The following is a 17,608-nucleotide window of genomic DNA, read 5'->3' as shown; positions in this document are numbered from 1 at the left end:
TATCAAGTTCCCGTACCACACTGAACACTAAATTTCAAAGCATTCCACTTCTTATTCCTACGGATTATCATCTGATAATAAAATTAGGATGAGCTTGGGGAGCCTGGGTGGCTGGCTTAGTCAATTAAGTGGCCAACTCTTGATTTTGGCTCAGGTCATGATCTCAACGTCCTGGGACAGAGCCCTGTGCTGCGCTCTGCGCTCAGCAGGGAGTATGCTTCAGGAAATCTCTCTCTCCCTCTGACCCTCCTGCTTGCTGTCTCATTTTCTCTCTAAAATAAATAAATAAATCCTTAAAAAAAAATTAGGATGAACTTGAGGCAAAGAAAAGCAAACTCAGATCAAAATAATCAACTCTCTAAAAACAGCTTTGTCCACTACATAGCAGCTTTCACACTTACTTAAGTTGTAGATGTAAGCTGTTAATTTGTCACAATTGCCTGGTTTTTAGAAGCATAAATATTAAGTGCAGAATGTAACCAATTCATATATATATTCATACACACACACAGATATTTTCTCAAAGCACCTCTATTGAAACAATCCTCTGTGGGAACATTCTTTAAATCATATAAAGTGGACATCCATGTTAAGAATTACAAAAGATCAGATGAATTAGAAACAAAAAATTTTAAGAAGTTAGGTCAATCTCCCCACCACCCAAGTTTAGGATCATTTGAGAAAGTCACAAAAAAAAAAAAAAAAAAGGGCAATCCCTTTTTTCCAAGATGGGAAGACTAACAAGACTTTTACTATTTTCCAAATAAACCTGAAGCAATCGACCACAAGAGCAAGAACTGATTAAGGAGAACAGCAGATAAAATACAGCATTTCTAAGTACCCTGAAGATCTACAAAACAACACTGCTATGGATACCTTTTACTAGCAGGGTCAGAATCTGTTTACATACCTTCTCGGTCAAAAAAACCTTGGAGAGCCTTTTTTGGATCCTTTATATAAAAAGCCTCCCTTTCCTGCTGAAACTCTAAGACAATGGGGTTCTCTTCAGCCTCATCTTCTACAGCATCTTCTCCTACAGGAAAGAAAGAAAAGACAGACATAGGAAGAGACTGTCTTAATGATACCCACTTTCCATTCAGCCTGCATAAATATACAGTTATCAATGAAAAGAAAGGTGGGGGTGGGGGAGAAGGGGGCAAAGACAAAAATCACCAGTATAAATATCTTGAGTTTTTCTAAATTGTGTGACAAATTAAAACTTGTTTTCATGGCACCTTGTTTTTGCTTTTTTCCTCCATCATTATATTTTATTTTATTATTTTATTTTTTTAAAGATTTTATTTATTTGACAGAGAGAGACACAGAGAGAGAGGGAACACAAGCAGGGGGAGTGGCAGAGAGAGAAGCAGGCTTCCCGCTGAGCAGGGAGCCCCATGCAGGGCTCGATCCCAGGACCCTGGGATCATGACCTCAGCCAAAAGCAGTTGCTTAACGACTGAGCCACCCAGGCACCCCCATCACTATATTTTAAAAACAAAATTACCTACCTACCACTCTGTCCATGGAAAAAAATCTAAGCTTCTTGGCCTGGCATTCCTACTATCACCTGGGTCTAATACTCTGTCTCCAATATAATTTCTTAATATTTACCATATCTGTCAAATAGACTGGTCTACTCATTACTCCCTTAAAATCATCAATTCTGCCCTGAAAACCATACTCAACACTCAGCTTCCTGGAGGCTAATTTTCCCTTCCTTCAAGTTCCAGCTCAAGACCTGTTTGTAAATTTAAAAACTTTCCCAAATTTTAAGTCAGTGTTGCCCAAAAGAAATATAATGAAAGCCATACATGACATTTTTCATTTTCAGGGTGCCTGGGTAGCCCAGTCTGACTCTTGATTTCGGCTCAGGTCATGATCTCAGGGTTGTGGGATCGAACCCCTCCTCAGACTACACACTCAGTGCAGAGTCTGCTTGAGATTCTGTCTCTCCCTCTCCCTCTGCCCTTCCCCCTGCTCACACCCATTCTCTAAATAAATAAGTAAAATCTTTAAAAAAGAAGTTTTTCATTTTCTCATAGCCACATTAAGAAGGAGAAATGGGTAAAATTATCAGGTAATCAGTAAAAAATATTATGAATATTTTACATTCTTTTTTTACACTAAGTCTTTGAAATCAAGAGTGTATTTTACATTTATAGCACAAGTCAGTTTGGACTAGCCATACCATAAGTGTCCAATAACCACATGTAGGTAATGGATACTATATTGGACAGTGCAGGTGTAAGTCCTCAGTGATTACTCCCTTCTCTGAACCCTTACTCTGGCATACTTACGGTTTCTAGCTTTTGTTTTGCACTTACAAAAGTAATTTCATAATATTTATCCAGTCTTCCCAACAACATATTAAGGCCATCTTCTTTTTATATTCCTAGATCCTGAATACCCATCCTCCAAAATGTCTGGCATTATGGAAAATTCAATTTATTCCTCTGGCTAAGGGACAAGCTTTCTCTGATTAGCTATTTCACATTTCAGGGAATTTACATAAAGTACAAAAAAATTGAGGGACTATCCTATACTGAACATTCCATGTTATTTGACTGAATATAGCTCCATCCCCTCCAGTGATGATAATCAAGGTCAGTACTATATGTATATATTTATATATATTTAAATGGTAAAAATAATAAGTTAGTTGTGTGCTGAGGAAGAGTTTTGAACAAGGAAGTGTGATGTAAAACGCATTAAAAGAAATCCATAGTGCCCATAAGTCAATTGTTTGACATCAGAAAAGTTAACAAATCTCTGTGGGTTTTGGTAATCTCATGTCCAAATTGTATTTGTCTCACCTATCTCAAAAAGTCATGAAAGCTGTATGATAGAAAACAATTAAGGATACCCCTAGTCATGAATTTAAAATATTAATCTCTGGCAGCAATTTTGATTTCTTACCCATTCCCCAGGTGCAGCCCATTTCATCATCTTGATTACTAGTATTTCTCTTCTTTTCAGTGGTATCCACTTCTTCCTCATCGGAGTCTTCCCCTAACATCTTCTTCTCCAACAGCATTTGTTGCTGCTTGCGCAATTCCTTCAGCTGCGTTACCGTCAACTCGGATTCTGCCTCTCGGTCTTCCTCTGGTCCCTGATGAACCAAGCGAAAGAATTCTTTCAGAGTTCAGGGTTGCTGGATTCACTTTCTGAAGTATGGCAATGCGTAGAGCGGTCTGGAGAGGGCCCAGACGCCTCCACTTTTGTCATCGCTGACTGGGAGAATCTCCTTCCTCAGTGAAAGCTTTAAGGAGCTCTGGAACCCAGCCCGGTGCACTCCAGAGGCTGCAATCGTAGGTTTTTCTACTTACCTGAAGAAGAAAGAGCCGGGTGCTGCCTCCAAAGCGAAGAACATGCCCGACGTGGACGCGACAATAGGTGCGGGGTGGGATGCGGGTTTTGTTAAGAAAAGTGCCGTGGGTGCTTCCCAGATCGTAAAGGTAGAAGCCCGGCCCCTGGCCGTCGCATTCTCCTTCGAGGCCGGACGCCCGGTGCTGCAGCACGGCGTGGTACCGGGACACCGAAGGGTGCTCCAGGCACACGTCGCAGCTAGACAGCCTCCCGAAAAGGCAGCAGCTCGTCCCTTTCAAGCTACGGGTGCCAAGGATCGTGCCGCCCTTGAGTGTCTCTAGGCTGTAGGGGGCCGTCGCGGGGCCACCCCACGGCGGCTCTCGGTAAGGGGGAGCCCGGGCCGGGCCTCCAAGGGAAGGAGCCGCTGTAGGGGGCCGCGGCTGCTCCTCCGGTGGACTCCTGGTGCCCCCGCTGTCCGGCCGCGCTGGCGGGACCTCAGGTTCCCCGGAATCGGGCTCCAGCAGAGCCGCGGGCCTTTCCTTCTTCACCTCTTCAGGGTTTGAAGGATTGGTGGTCGGGGCCTTGCTCCGCATAACTGGGGACACCGGCAGGGTTGGCTTCTTGAAGTCATCACTGAGCTCTTGCAAAGCCAGAGGCTCGGACTGAGAGGGACTATCAGCCATCCTCAGTCGGATGCAGTCTCGAAATCTGTTCCTGGGAAACCACCCCCTTCGGTCTCTAAGTTCCCCCCACCCCACCCCCTTCTCTCTTTCCTCCCAGCGGCTTTTCTGGGCAGCGATAGCGGAATTGCTCCTTCACCACCCACAACGTTACGAAGAGGTGAATATCACGGGACTGGAAAACAGAGAAAGGTGCCCAAGGTGCTGTGAGAACGGGGACATCTTTAGAGGTTGCAACCGAATTGTAATAACTTCCTGTGGCATAGCCCGATTGCGAAGAAGCGCTTCCGGCAGCCTAGGACCGCTCATCAACAAGCCAGCCTTCTGGGCCTGGCGCGACCCTCGCCTCAGGCCTTTCGGAGTCACACAGTCGTGCAGCCCAGCTCCTAAGACGGGGCAGTGAACAGTAACGCTTCCTTGCCGCGGTCCAGGCCCAGACCTCCTCGTCTCCCGGCCGCCGCCGGCATCAGGTGACTCCAGGACCCTGCGCCTGCTGACCGTGACCGAGGAGACCCCGCGGTGCCTGGGCATTCTTTGAACTTGCTGCTTATTCTTCTTGCTCTTTTCGGTGAAATTAAGGAATAGGGTGATTTTTTTTTTTTTTTTTTTTTTTTTTTTTTTTGGTCCCTTCGTTGATCCGTTTCTTTGTTCCTTTTGTTTTTTTCCGAAACCGATTATTGAGACTGCATAGTGTAGTGGTTAAGAGTACAGACTCCGGAGCCTGACTGTCTTGATTTTCTCCCTCCCTCATTTGTGACATTGGGCAAGACAGTGGGCCTCAGCTTCCCCATCTAAAAACTGGGGTAGCTGGGGAAATTGAATTAAACAATAAAGGCAAAGCCTGGCACATAGTAAGCACTCAATAAATGCCAGATACACTGTGTGCCAGACACGGTACATAGATCATGGTTGTGGGGGGTTGATTGGGAGAATAAACTCGATTGAGATAAGTCCTAGTTTAAATCCAGGTATAAACGCTGTGGTGGAGACATGGGAAGTGTTATGAGAATATAATGAAGATTTACTGGGGTGGTGATGGAGATTGGTGACTTAACCTATTCTTCAGAGTGAATACAAGTCTACCAGGGATGTGGTGGGCAGCAGGGCATTTCTGGCAGAGATCACAACTTAAAGGATCAAGTGGAAATACATGACATTCTCAAGAAACTGTGTAGTATATTGTTAGAACTAGGGTGGTGATTTCCTCCAGGAAGCTCCCTCTTTGTGCTTCCACTGCACCATGTCTGTGTCTCTAGAACAGTCCTTACTGCATGCTTTCATACTGAAATGTGGTTTATATTTCTCTCCCTCACCTCAGGTCAGGGATCTTGCAGTGGTCTTTGTCTCCTTCTGTAATGCCTGGCATTTGAAGAGACATATGGGCAATGAACCTGGAAAGGTGGGTTGAAGCCAGATTGCAGATTTTGATGAATGATAGGCCCAAGAATTCTGGCTGACTTTTTCCAATAGGCAACGAGAAGCCATTAGATCTGAGTTTTTAAAAGATTAAGTCTAACAGCACTGGAGAATAGACTAGATACAAGGAGACACTGGAGGTAAGGGATACAAATTAGGAAGCAGCAGAAATCACTCAGATTCTTCCCTGTATGTGTCAGAAATTGAATGCATAAGACCAGTTAGATTACTGGTCAATAAATTTTTCCATCATGGGTGCCTGGGCGGCTTAGTCATTAAGCATCTGCCTTCGGCTCAGGTCATGATCCCAGCATCCTGGGATCGAGCCCCACATCGGGCTCCCTGCTCAGCAGGAAGCCTGCTTCTGCCTTTCCCGCTCCCCCTGCTTGTGTTCCCTCTCTCGCTGTGTCTCTCTCTGTCAAATAAATATAAAGAAAGAAAGAAAGAAATTTTTCCATCAGGACCAGGGAAAAGGTTGCCTGTGTTTGACACACACACACAATAAGAACCACCTCTTCCTATCTTTAACTCTATTCCCCTTTCTCCTACTGAGTCAGGACAGATGTGTCAAGATACTCTGAGAAATATTCCAGGTCTCATTTAAGTATCTTGCCTTGCAAATTGTTCAGGATTGAGCATGATGATAGTTCTAGTAATGAGTTAGTGGGGTGAGATGGAAAACATGGACACTAATGCTCCCGATACTATTGCAGCTATTAGTCTACTAATGATCCAAATTCCACCTGTGGTTCAGTCCAGTAGGAACTGTCACTGTATGTGACTGGGGATGACTGGCATCTAACAGTTGTATTTCTCTTAATTTCTTCAGGGAGAACGTCTTCGGTCCTACAGTGTTGATGACACTGACGTTTTCTGAGTGGTCTTGAACAGCCTACTTTTTATGTAAATAACTGGCTAGACTTCATATTTTTCACTAGAGAAGCCTTTAACCTAGAGATTTAAAAACACTGCTTTTAGCTTACTACTATTTTTAACTTGAAAGTTCTTCCTTTCTTATTCCAAAATGTTGAGATACTGGGGAGAGATACCAATCTCATCAAGCCAGACCAACAGAAGTTCCTTTGATTTGCTCCCACGGGAGTTCCGTCTCGTAGAAGTCCATGACCCACCCCTGCACCAACCCTCAGCCAACAAGCCCAAGCCCCCCACAATGTTGGACATCCCCTCAGAGCCATGCAGCCTCACCATCCATACTATCCAGCTGATCCAGCACAACCGACGTCTGCGTAATCTCATTGCCACTGCTCAGGCCCAGAGTCAGCAACAGACAGAAGGTGTAAAGACTGAAGACAGTGAACCTCTTCCCTCTTGCCCGGGGTCACCTCCTCTTCCTGATGACCTCCTGCCTTTAGATTGTAAGAATCCCAATGCACCATTCCAGATCCGGCACAGTGACCCAGAGAGTGACTTTTATCGGTAAGACAAGGCTTTGCTATATCTTACTTTTCTCAAAAAACCTTCACAACAGCACTGTTAAGAATGTAATAATATTTCCATGAGGAAACTGAGGATAAGGGTAATTGACATGGCCAGAGTTGCTCAGGTAATTAGTAGGAAGTCTAAGACTTGAATTCTGATCTTCCAAATCCAGAGTGTGTACCTTTTATTTTTGATGTAGCAAATATTTACTCAGTGCCTATTACGTGCCAAACACTTTCCTAGGAGCAAGGTACTACACCAGTATGTAAAATAAGCCATGGCCTCAGTCCTCAGAGCATAGTCTTTCTGTTTAATTTGAAATGTATTTTATGGGTTTAGCTCAGTGTCCTCAAATTGAGATTCATGGACTTATTCTCATATTATTAGGAATCCATAAGTTCTATATAAGAATTTTTTAATTATGTACAGTTGACCCTTGAACAACATAAGTTTAAACTGTGTGGGTCCACTTACATGTTGATGTTTTTGGTTTTTGGGTTTTGGGTTTTTTTTAAGATTTCATTTATTTATTTGACGGAGAGAGACAGCGAGAAAAGGAACACAAGCAGGGGGAGTGGGAGAGGGAGAAGCAGGCTCCTGGCTGAGCAGGAAGCGCGATGTGGGGCTGGATCCCAGGACCCTGGGATCATGACCTGAGCCAAAGGCAGATGCCTAACGACTGAGCCACACAGGTGCCCCCATGTTGATGTTTTTACAGTACAGTACTGTAAATGTATTTTCCTTATGATTTTAACATCTTTCCTCTAGCTTACTTTATAAGAATATAGTATATAATACATATAACATACAAAATAAATGTTAATCGACTGTGTATGTTATCACTAAGGCTTCCAGTCAATAGTAGGCTATTAGTCATTGGGGTACCTGGCTGGCTCAGTCAGAAGAGCATGTGACTCTTGATCTCGGGGTCCTGAGTTCAAGCTCCATTTTGGGTATAGAGATTACTAAAAAAATAAAATAAACTTTTTTAAAAAAAGATTTTATTTGAGAGAGAGTGAAAGAGAGAGAGCATGAGAGGGAGGACGGTCAGAGGGAGAAGTAGACTCCCCACTGAGCAGGGAGCCTGACAAGGGGCTTGATCCTGGGACTCTGGGATCATGACCTGAACCAAAGGCAGACGCTCAACCTACTGAGCCACCCAGGCACCCCTAAAATAAAATAAAATTTTTTTAAAAAGTAGACTTTTAGTCATTAAGTTTGGAGAAGTCAAAGCTGTTTGTGGATTTTCAACTGCACAGGGGGTCAGTACCCCTAACCCCACATAGTTCAAGCGTTCAACTATATTTTCATTTTGTTAACATCACTTAAGAAATAATATAAAAATGTTCTTGATCCTTGCTACTCAAAATCTGATCTGAGACTAGCAGCATCAACATCACCCGGGAACTTATTAGGAATTCAGAGTCGCAGGCTCTAGCCAGCCTGCTGAATCAGAATCTTTATTTTAACAAGATCTCCAGAAGATTCATACGTCTATTTAAGTTTGAGAAGCCTGCTCCATATCTTCTGAATGACTGCCTTATAACCTAATGCCTCTATTGGGTTTCAGTATGTAAGTTTGCATTTGGTGCCAAATAATTACTTTTTCTTTTCATTTTGCAATTTGTCAGACCAAAGAAAAATTTAAATAACAGTACAAGAAATTCCCAAATACTCTTTACCAGGATTCACCAATTGTTAACAGTTTGCCACATTTATTTTCTCTTACATATGTATAAGCATGTATATACACACATACACACATAAATATATGCATAACAAACATAAACAGATACATGTACACTTTTTTTGCCAAATATTTTAAGGTTGCACACATCCCAGTATTTCACCCCTTAATTCTTAAACATTCCCTACATAATCCCAATACCATTATCACACCAAAGACAATGAACACTAATTAAATAATATCACTTAATAAGTCCCCATATTCGGATTTCTCCAGTTGTCTGCAAAATATCTTTTGTAGGTATATTTTTCCCTAATGCAGAATCTAACAAAGATTCATGAATTGCATTTGGTTGTTTAGTGTCTTTTTTTTTAATTAATTAATTTATTTGAGAGAGCGAGAAAGAGTGTGTGCAAGCAGGGGGAAGGGCAGAGGGGAGTGGGAGAGAGAGAATCCCAGAGCAGACTCCCCTCTGAGCGAGGAGCCTGACTTGGGTCAGTCCAACAATCCTGAGATCATGACCTGAGCCGAAACCAAGAGTCGGAAGCTCAACCAACTGAGCCATGCAGGTGCCTCTGTTTAGTGTATTTTAAACCAAAACTCTCCTTCCTCCTTTTTTAAAAAACATGATAATTAATCTTTTTTAAGAGTTCAGGTCATTTGGAATGTAGAACGTCCCACTCATTGGATTTGCTGATTATTTCCTCAAGTTTAGATTCAGGTTAAATATGTTTGGCAAAAAAAAAAAAAAAATTCATAAGTAATATTGTATAACACTTACTGCATCTGCTATTGATGATAATAGTTACTACTATTTGAACTGTCCCAAATTAATGAGAAAAGAACAGAAATGGACTTAATATGTAAGGGTTGCAGTTGGGCCAAATGAAGGCCAGATGATGTCCTGGTGCACTGTATAATTGAAGGTTCTGAAGTCCTTGGAATAGTGAAAAAGGCAGGGATAAACTGTATCATTGCATGCTTGGCACATGTTCGTACAGATAGGGCCAACTTCAAAAAACTTGTTCCATACTGATAGTACCATATTTACATTTTTTGTTATTCTTATGTTAATCCCCATACATTACATCATTAGTTCTAGATGTAGTGTTCCATGATTCATTGTTTGTGCATAACACCCAGTGCTCCATGCAGAATGTGCCCTCCTCAATACCCACCACCAGGCTAACCCATCCTCCCACCCCCCTCCCCTCTAGAACCCTCAGTTTGTTTTTCAGAGTCCATCGTCTCTCATGGTTCGTCTACCCCTCCGATCATATTTACATTTTGAAGGCAATTTAGTTTTAACAAAATAATATTGTCCATCATGTTAAATTGATGCTGTTATTTAGCATTTTATAGTTTTGCATCAACTTCTAATTTAATCCATTTACGTCCTCATCAGAGGGAGGCAGAAAATAGGAATTTTCATAATTAGAAGTTTGTTAAAAGTTATTTTTAGGAGATCAGACAGCTTTTTGAAATTTTTTCTTAGATTAAGATTTCTACAGCAGTGATTAGGGGCAAAATGGTATATTATGAAGAACATGCAATCTGAAGTCAGAAGCTCCACCTTCTGATAATACCAAAACAGCTTCTGGCAGGTCAGTGCCTCTAAACCTCAGTTTCTCAAACCTGCCAAATGGGAATCATAGTATGGACCTACTACCCATTTCTTTGCATAGGATAGGATAAAAATGATTTGTAAACTGTATATATTTTGGGGCGCCTGGGTGGCTCGGGTGGCTCAGTCAGTTAAGCGTCTGCCTTCGGCTCAGGTCATGATCCCAGGTTCTGGCATCAAGCCCCGTATCGGGCTCTCTGCTCAGCAGGGAGCCTGCTTCTCCCTCTCCCTCTGCCTGCCGCTCTGCCTCCTTGTGCTCTGTCAAATAAATAAATAAAATCTTAAAAAATAAATATTTTAAATTGCTTTCTTAAAATCAAGTTGCTTTCCCAGTTTTACAAATGGTCTGTTGTAGTTGTATAAGAATCTCCTAATTGGGACTTCGAATTTCTAAACTCCAAATATCATCCAGCATATGAGGAAACTATGTTGTGGTGAAATAATTAGAGCACTCTTGAGCTGTACCTGAGCTATCCTGTTACATTTTATTGTATCCTAAAAGTGATGAAAATTGAGCAGTTGGTAAAAGAAAACTTCCTATTCACCTGATACTTTTATATTGTTTATTGTAGATATGTATTGCCTATGAAGTCTTCATGTAATTGGAGGAGCTCAGAGGTGACTGTGGGTTGTTGAGACATGCCCTGGCAGCAGCAAGATGAAACAGGGCTCTGTAACTGCAGAGAATTCCCCTAGAAAGCTGAGCCAGTGGTTTGACTGAAATTGTAAAACTCCTAGGGAGACAGGACGGGTCACCCCTTCACAAGAGCACTAATAACCCTGCCATGTCTCCCCTTTCAGCGGGAGGGGGGAACCTGTGACTGAACTCAGCTGGCACTCCTGCCGGCAGCTCCTCTACCAGGCAGTGGCCACAATCCTGGCCCACGCGGGCTTTGAGTGTGCTAACGAAAGTGTCCTGGAGACCCTCACTGATGTCGCACATGAGTATTGCCTTAAATTCACCAAGTTGCTGCGCTTCACTGTGGATCGAGAAGCCCGGCTCGGGCAGACTCCTTTCCCTGACGTTATGGAGCAAGTATTCCACGAGGTGGGCATTGGCAGCGTGCTCTCCCTCCAGAAGTTCTGGCAGCACCGCATCAAGGACTATCACAGTTACATGCTACAGGTGAGGTCACCCTGGGAGAATCGGGTAAAGATGTGTAATCCAGGGGTGTTCAGCTGGATCCCACACTTGCCCTAGAGAACAGAGCATGGGGTCTTGGAAGAGAGTGGACTTGATCTGCTCTCCTCATGGCCCTGGCTGTGTTCCACTGGCTTCATCACTGACCTGGCCGGACCCTAGGGCCTCCTTTAGTCAATGAGTGGCTGCATTTATTGATAACACTTCTGCTGGAAGAAATTATAGATAGGAATATGGAGTCAGAGAGAATGTGGTTAGCATGCTTTTTTCAACAAATACTTATTGAGTGCCTACTGTGAGTCAGGCACTGTGGGAGACAGCGGTTAATAAGACAAGATCCTGGGGCTTGCATTCTTGCGAGGGAAACAAAACAAATAATGATCAAAACAATTCTGGATAGTGTCAAGTGCCATGAAAAGCAAAACCAAACAGAATGAGGTGATACTGCCCAGGGGTGGAGTAAGGGGTAGAGATACCATTTTTGGTTACAGCCAGAAATATCTAATCTCTTCAACCCTTGTGACCTTAAGTAAGTCATTTGTTCATTGTTTTGGTTTCCCCAAATGTAAATATGATAAGGAATTTTTAACACCCCACAAAAAAGTCTTTGCTAAGTGATCCGGATTTCCTACACCCTTCATTATCCATGTAAGGTACCTATGTCAACTGTTAGTCTTTACAGCCAAAAAATGTAATCTTTTTTTTTTTAAGCAAGTTTTGACTGCTTTTTTTTTTTTTTTTAAGATTTTATTTATTTAGGGCGCCTGGGTGGCTCAGTTGGTTAAGCGACTGCCTTCGGCTCAGGTCATGATCCCGGGGTCCTGGGATCGAGTCCCACATCAGGCTCCCGGCTCGGCAAGAAGCCTGCTTCTCCCTCTCCCACTCCCCCTGCTTGTGTTCCTGCTCTCGCTGTCTCTGTCTCTGTCAAATAAATAAATAAAATCTTCAAAAAAAAAAAAACAGATTTTATTTATTTATTTGACAGAGAGAGACACAGCATGAGAGGGAACACAAGCAGGGGGAGCAGGAGAGGGAAAGCAGGCTTCCCGCAGAGCAGGGAGCCTGATGCGGGGCTCGATCCCAGAACCCTGGGATCATGACCTGAGCTGAAGGCAGACACTTAACGACTGAGCCACCCAGGCGCCCCAAAAAATGTAATCTTTTGTCCCCATTCTGATTTATCTTTAACAAAGTCTCTTTTACCTTTATGTAACTTTTAATTAATGATACACAGACACTTTTATACAAGATGACTTTTCGTTACGTGTTTCTGTCATTGACAAATGCAAACTCAACACCTTAAATGAATCCTTCCATGTGTCTACGATGCTTGAAAAAAAGTAAAAAAAAAAAAATTCTTTCCATTGGCAGTGGTTGCTTTATGCATATTCATATTATGTTGGCTTTTCCATGGGATACCACAAGCTGACCATCCACCTTGCTTTTAACATTCCTTTGAAAAACTGACTCTTGCTTGCCAACAGATTAGTAAGCAACTCTCTGAGGAGTATGAAAGGATTGTCAATCCTGAGAAGGCCACAGAGGACACTAAACCTGTAAAGATCAAGGAAGAACCTGTGAGCGACATCACCTTCCCTGTCAGTGAGGAACTGGAGGCTGACCTTGCTTCTGGAGACCAGTCACTGCCCATGGGGGTCCTCGGGGCTCAGAGCGAGCGCTTCCCATCTAACCTGGAGGTTGAGGCTTCGCCACAGGCTTCAAGTAAGAGAAATCAACTGACTCTGATTCTGGGAGATCTGCCAATCTGATTCAGCACTTTTTGCATTTTGGAATCAAACTCTGGAGATGAGAGAAAAAAGTGGGGGTGGGCAAGAGAATGGAAAGTCTAAAAACATATAGCCTCACTGATGTAGATCTATCAACATTCTTCTCTTTGAAATTAGTGAAGGGAGGACTAGCACAACTTTACATTCTTTTAAAATAATTCCTAGTTAGGATGTAGGTGCACTCAACTCTGCTGTTGAGTACTGGAGCCAATGTAGCTGACCGAGCTGGATGGGCAGATGTCCCCCTCGTCCCTTAGTATGCTGTATTTGTCTTTCCTGATGCCTGTAAGACAACTTCCAGATAGATGGAGGAAGGCCAATTGCTCAAGGCTGTTTGAATAGTTGGGCTTCCTTGCTAGAGTGCCCCCAACAGATTGGAGCTGAAAGGGACTGAAAAAGGGCTATCTAGGGGTGCCTGGGTGGCTCAGTCGTTAAGCGTCTGCCTTCGGCTCAGGTCATGATCCCAGGGTCCTGGGATCGAGCCCTGCATCGGGCTCCCTGCTCAGCGGGAAGCCTGCTTCTCCCTCTCCCACTCCCCCTGCTTGTGTTCCTGCTCTCGCTATCTCTCTCTCTGTCAAATAAATAAATAAAAATCTTTAAAAAAAAAAGGGGGGGGGCTATCTAGTCAGAGGCAGCTGGCCTCTTCTTCCAGACTCTGTGATCACCTTAGGAACCAGGCTGACTCGATCCTTAAGTCAGACTGCAAATTAGTCTAGATACTCAGTTCTACTCCAATATAAATTGTCATTTCATCAATGCACAAATGATACAAGTAACAAATCCTAAACAGAATTAGGCCACATTTTTTAAAGTGTTGAGCAGAGAGCCTTTCACCATGGAAGAAGTAATAACCACAGAATAGCACTGCCAGAACAGAGACAGGAGGGCCAAAGAGAAATTGTTGCAGATTTAGGAGCCAGGTCTGTTTTCAGCAGTCTGGGAACTGCTGCCAGTGTTTTGTAGTGATCATGAACTTCATTAACGTGAGAGAGGACCATGGACCCAAACAAAAGGCAAGAAAACAGGACAGCCTTATAGAAGGAAGGAAGGAAAGAAGAAACTTAACCCCTGAACAAGAGCCTGTGGTTATGGCTGCCTTTGGGCCATGAGACAGCGAATCTTCCCACCTACGTAGTTCTACTTCCCTGGTTTAAGAGAAATGGCAGGTGGGTGAGGTGGGGTAAAGGAGGGGGGAGGAGGTGGAATGGAAAATATTCAGAGTTGGTAGTTTTTGAAACAGAGAATAACCACCATATTCTCCAGCCAAGTAGAGTCAAAGTGTAAGTCTGAGCTCAAAGGCTAGAAATCTGCCCCGGGTAAAATATTTGTTCTGCTGTGTTCCAGCCTTAGCTTACCACTGATTGTATTCTCTTCCATTGCTAGGCACGGAGGTAAATGCTTCCCCTCTTTGGAATCTGGCCCATGTGAAAATGGAGCCTCAGGAGAGCGAAGAAGGCAACGTCTCTGGGCATGGCGTGCTGGGCAGCGATGTCTTCGAGGAGCCCATGTCCGGGATGAGTGAAGCTGGGATCCCCCAGAGCCCTGATGACTCAGACAGCAGCTATGGTTCCCACTCCACGGATAGCCTCATGGGATCCTCCCCTGTTTTCAACCAGCGCTGCAAGAAGAGGATGAGGAAAATATAAAAGGAAAAGGGGAGACTTTCTCTCCAGACCTACAAAACCCACCATAAAACCTTGGTGTATTCAAATTTGTTTCCATAAAAGGTGATTTGACTCAGTAAACAAGTGGATTTTCCTGATTTCATTGGAGCTGGATTTAACCAAACAAGTTTGCATTTTACTTTTACAGCTAGTTTTTGTACTTTTCCACAACCAAGCCACCTTTCACAGACAGTTCATGATACTGGGATGGTAATCGGGAGACCAAAGCACTGTCCCTGACTGATGTTTTTACCTTTGCACAACTGAGAAGAATCATACGGCTTGGCTCATATCGCAGGGATGTTATACAGATTGAGATTCTTTTTTTTTTTTTTTTAAAGATTTTATTTATTTATTTGAGACAGACAGAATGAGAGAGATAGAGCACATGAGAGAGGGGAGGGTCAGAGGGAGAAGCAGGCTCCCTGCCGAGCAGGGAGCCCGATGCGGGACTCGATCCAGGGACTCCAGGATCATGACCTGAGCCGAAGGCAGTCGCTTAACCAACTGAGCCACCCAGGCGCCCCACAGATTGAGATTCTTATCAAACCTCAAAGCTGTGCTTGAAAAGACTCACAAGTAAATATATGCTGATATTACATGCCAGTTTTTTCATTGAACTTGCTTCACTTTGGCGTCAAATCTTTGGGAACCTGGTACTAAAACCTAACAGGAAATAGTGAATCCCCTTATCCATCGGTAGTCTTTTTTAAATTTTTTGCTGCTCATGATGTCTCACAAAACCAGGGGTCTGTGGTGCTCCTTCAGACAGCCCTCCTAATCTTGTCCACATCGTTTCTTCTTCCTTCTTTTTTATTAAGTAAACTCTACCCCTCAAACTCACGACCCCAAGAGTCACGTACTCTACCAACTGAGCAGGCAGGCACGCCCCTCTTCTTTGTTAGACTTACTCCATCTGCCCCCATCCTTTTTGTCATTTTCTTATTTCCATTCAGATTTTTTTAAGATTTTGTCAGAGAGAGGGCACCTGGGTGGCTCAGTCGGTTAAGCGACTGCCTTCAGCTCAGGTCATGATCCCAGGGTCCTGGGATCAAGTCCCACATTGGGCTCCCTGCTCTGCGGGAAGCCTGCTTCTCCCTCTCCCACTCCCCCTGCTTGTGTTCCCTCTCTTGCTGTGTCTCTCTCTGTCAAATAAATAAATAAAATCTTTAAAAAAAAAAAAAAGATTTTGTCAGAGAGAGAAAGAGAGGGAGAGAGCACAAGCAGGAATGGCAGGCAGAGGGAGAAGCAGGCTCCCCCCTGAGCAAGGAGCCCAATGTGGGGCTCAATCCCAGGACCCTGGGATCATGACCTGAGCAGAAGGCAGATGCCCAACCAACTGGGCCACCCAGGTGCCCCTCCATTCAGATTTTTAAAGATATTTCACCTGCACCTTTTTTCAGTTGTTTCCTTCATTTTCTCCATTGGAAATGAGCAAAGAGGACCTGCCCAAGGACAGACTTGTGCTGACTGTATTCGTTGCATCTACTCGGCCATCAGAGGACAGCAGTCCATTCCTGTACCAGAATTCAGCATCTGCACTGTGCTCATGCTGGCTGGGCAGCCTCTAAAAGGCTAACAGTACACCTCTTTCTCCTTCACATCATGTCCTCAACTTTACATCATTACCCATCACAGTATCTGCCCTGCTTGGCATCTGATAGTTGCAGTCAGTATTTATCAAGTGAATGATTAGCACTGGAATTATAGGAGTAATTAGCAAATGTGTGTTTTATGCCTTGGTAGTGGATGCCAGCATGTTAAATACTGAAGTTTGGTTTTTGGGTGCAGAATACAGTCTTTTGAAATTTACAGCATTCTTTTAAGAGACCAAAATCAAGGCACAACTTTAATTAATACATTATTGAATGACTTAAATGTCCCAGGCACTGAGAATAAAGGTGAAAGCAGGGGTGCCTGGGTGGCTTAGGTGGTTAAGCGTCTCACTTCACCTCAGGTCATTATCTCAAGGTCGTGAGATCAAGCCCGGCGTCTGGTTCTCCCTCTGCCCCAACCCCCTCTCAAGCATGCACACTCCTAATAATAAATAAAATCTTTTTTTAAAAATGCAATAGCAGGGCGCCTGGGTGGCTCAGTTGGTTAAGCGACTGCCTTCAGCTCAGGTCATGATCCCAGGGTCCTGGGATCGAGTCCCGCATCGGACTCCCTGCTCTGCGGGGAGCCTGCTTCCCCCTCTCCCAGTCCCCCTGCTTGTGTTCCCTCTCTCGCTGTGTCTCTCTGTCAAATAAATAAATAAAATCTTAAAAAAAAAAAAAAATGCAATAGCAGTAAAATGAGATTACAACGTAAACTCTGATAACTTATAAATTTGCTAATTGCACAATCCTTAGTACACTTCTCTGAACTCCCATTCCACGCTTAGCTTCATTTTCCCATTTATTTATGAAAGCAGACATCAGGCAGTTTCCATAAAGTAGTCATCTAGTATTTAATTCATTCAGTTAGCAAACATTTATTGAGCTATTTGTACTGGTTCTTGTGCAAGGGATACAAAGATGAGGAAGACTTTGTCCCTGTCCTTATGGAGTGGAGCTTAAGGCATACGCCAGGCAAGGGTTTTTTTGTTTTGTTTTTTAAGTAGGCGCCATGCCCAGCATGGAGCCCAGTGTGGGGCTTGAACTCATGACCCTGAGACCAAGGCCTGAGCTGAAATCAAGAGTCAGACATTTAACTGACTGAGCCACCCAGAAGCCCCCAGACAAGTTTTTTTTAAGGAAGTATTCAAAGCACTAAGGAGAAAAACCAAGTATGTTCAGAGTCTTGCTTTGTAAGATGGTTTCCTCTTGAACAGGTTCAAATTTTTAAGACTAGTGGCTTCTAGGTATAGAATATTGAAATTAAT

General features: G+C 43.5%; 2 protein-coding genes across 22 annotated transcripts in view; one reads left to right on the top strand and one right to left on the bottom strand.

Moving 5' to 3' along the window:
• The window catches only part of SLC4A1AP (solute carrier family 4 member 1 adaptor protein), a 119,725-nt gene extending 115,698 nt beyond the window's left edge, over positions 1-4,027 (bottom strand). For 4 of the 6 annotated variants that reach the window (XM_064572008.1, XM_064572009.1, XM_064572007.1 and 1 more), the window contains exons 1-3: positions 3,327-4,026; positions 2,917-3,109; positions 911-1,033 (exon numbers count right to left, since the gene is read on the bottom strand). In XM_064572008.1, the coding sequence (XP_064428078.1) occupies positions 911-1,033; positions 2,917-3,109; positions 3,327-3,989 (979 nt within the window). In that variant the 5' untranslated portion in view covers positions 3,990-4,026. Of the gene's footprint in view, positions 1-910; positions 1,034-2,916; positions 3,110-3,326 lie in introns of all 6 variants that reach the window. The other 2 variants (XM_064572012.1, XM_064572011.1) reach the window with 1 other exon arrangement.
• Positions 4,028-4,179: 152 nt separating this feature from the next.
• SUPT7L (SPT7 like, STAGA complex subunit gamma) lies at positions 4,180-15,772 on the top strand. Of its 16 annotated transcripts, XM_064572024.1 has the most exons (7): positions 4,192-4,572; positions 5,305-5,385; positions 6,232-6,305; positions 6,435-6,839; positions 10,955-11,279; positions 12,779-13,016; positions 14,465-15,765. In XM_064572024.1, exons 4-7 carry the CDS (start codon positions 6,574-6,576, stop codon positions 14,725-14,727), a joined length of 1,092 nt encoding a protein of 363 aa, XP_064428094.1. In that variant the 5' UTR covers positions 4,192-4,572; positions 5,305-5,385; positions 6,232-6,305; positions 6,435-6,573; the 3' UTR covers positions 14,728-15,765. The 16 variants fall into 16 exon arrangements, with proteins under 16 accessions (XP_064428092.1, XP_064428093.1, XP_064428091.1 ...); XM_064572022.1 differs by lacking the exon at positions 6,232-6,305 and having other exon boundaries at positions 4,180-4,456; positions 14,465-15,766; XM_064572023.1 differs by lacking the exon at positions 6,232-6,305 and having other exon boundaries at positions 4,180-4,505; positions 14,465-15,766.
• The last annotated feature ends 1,836 nt before the right edge of the window (positions 15,773-17,608 follow it).

The sequence above is a fragment of the Mirounga angustirostris genome, unplaced genomic scaffold (assembly GCF_029215605.1).
Source record: "Mirounga angustirostris isolate CCGP_5_RB_7025 unplaced genomic scaffold, mMirAng1.0.hap1 SCAF_10, whole genome shotgun sequence".
In the NCBI taxonomy this organism is placed as follows: Eukaryota; Metazoa; Chordata; class Mammalia; order Carnivora; family Phocidae; genus Mirounga; species Mirounga angustirostris.
The sequence above is the reverse complement of the archived record's forward strand: the minus strand, read 5'-3'. Positions and strand labels throughout refer to the sequence as shown.

What these genes read in the sequence shown, in the direction of transcription:
- SUPT7L (XM_064572022.1), top strand. An exon ending in CCAGAGAGTGACTTTTATCG is followed by an intron (nt 6,840 to 10,954) that starts GTAAGACAAGGC and finishes CTCCCCTTTCAG; the next exon opens with CGGGAGGGGGGAACCTGTGA. An exon ending in ATCACAGTTACATGCTACAG is followed by an intron (nt 11,280 to 12,778) that starts GTGAGGTCACCC and finishes GCTTGCCAACAG; the next exon opens with ATTAGTAAGCAACTCTCTGA.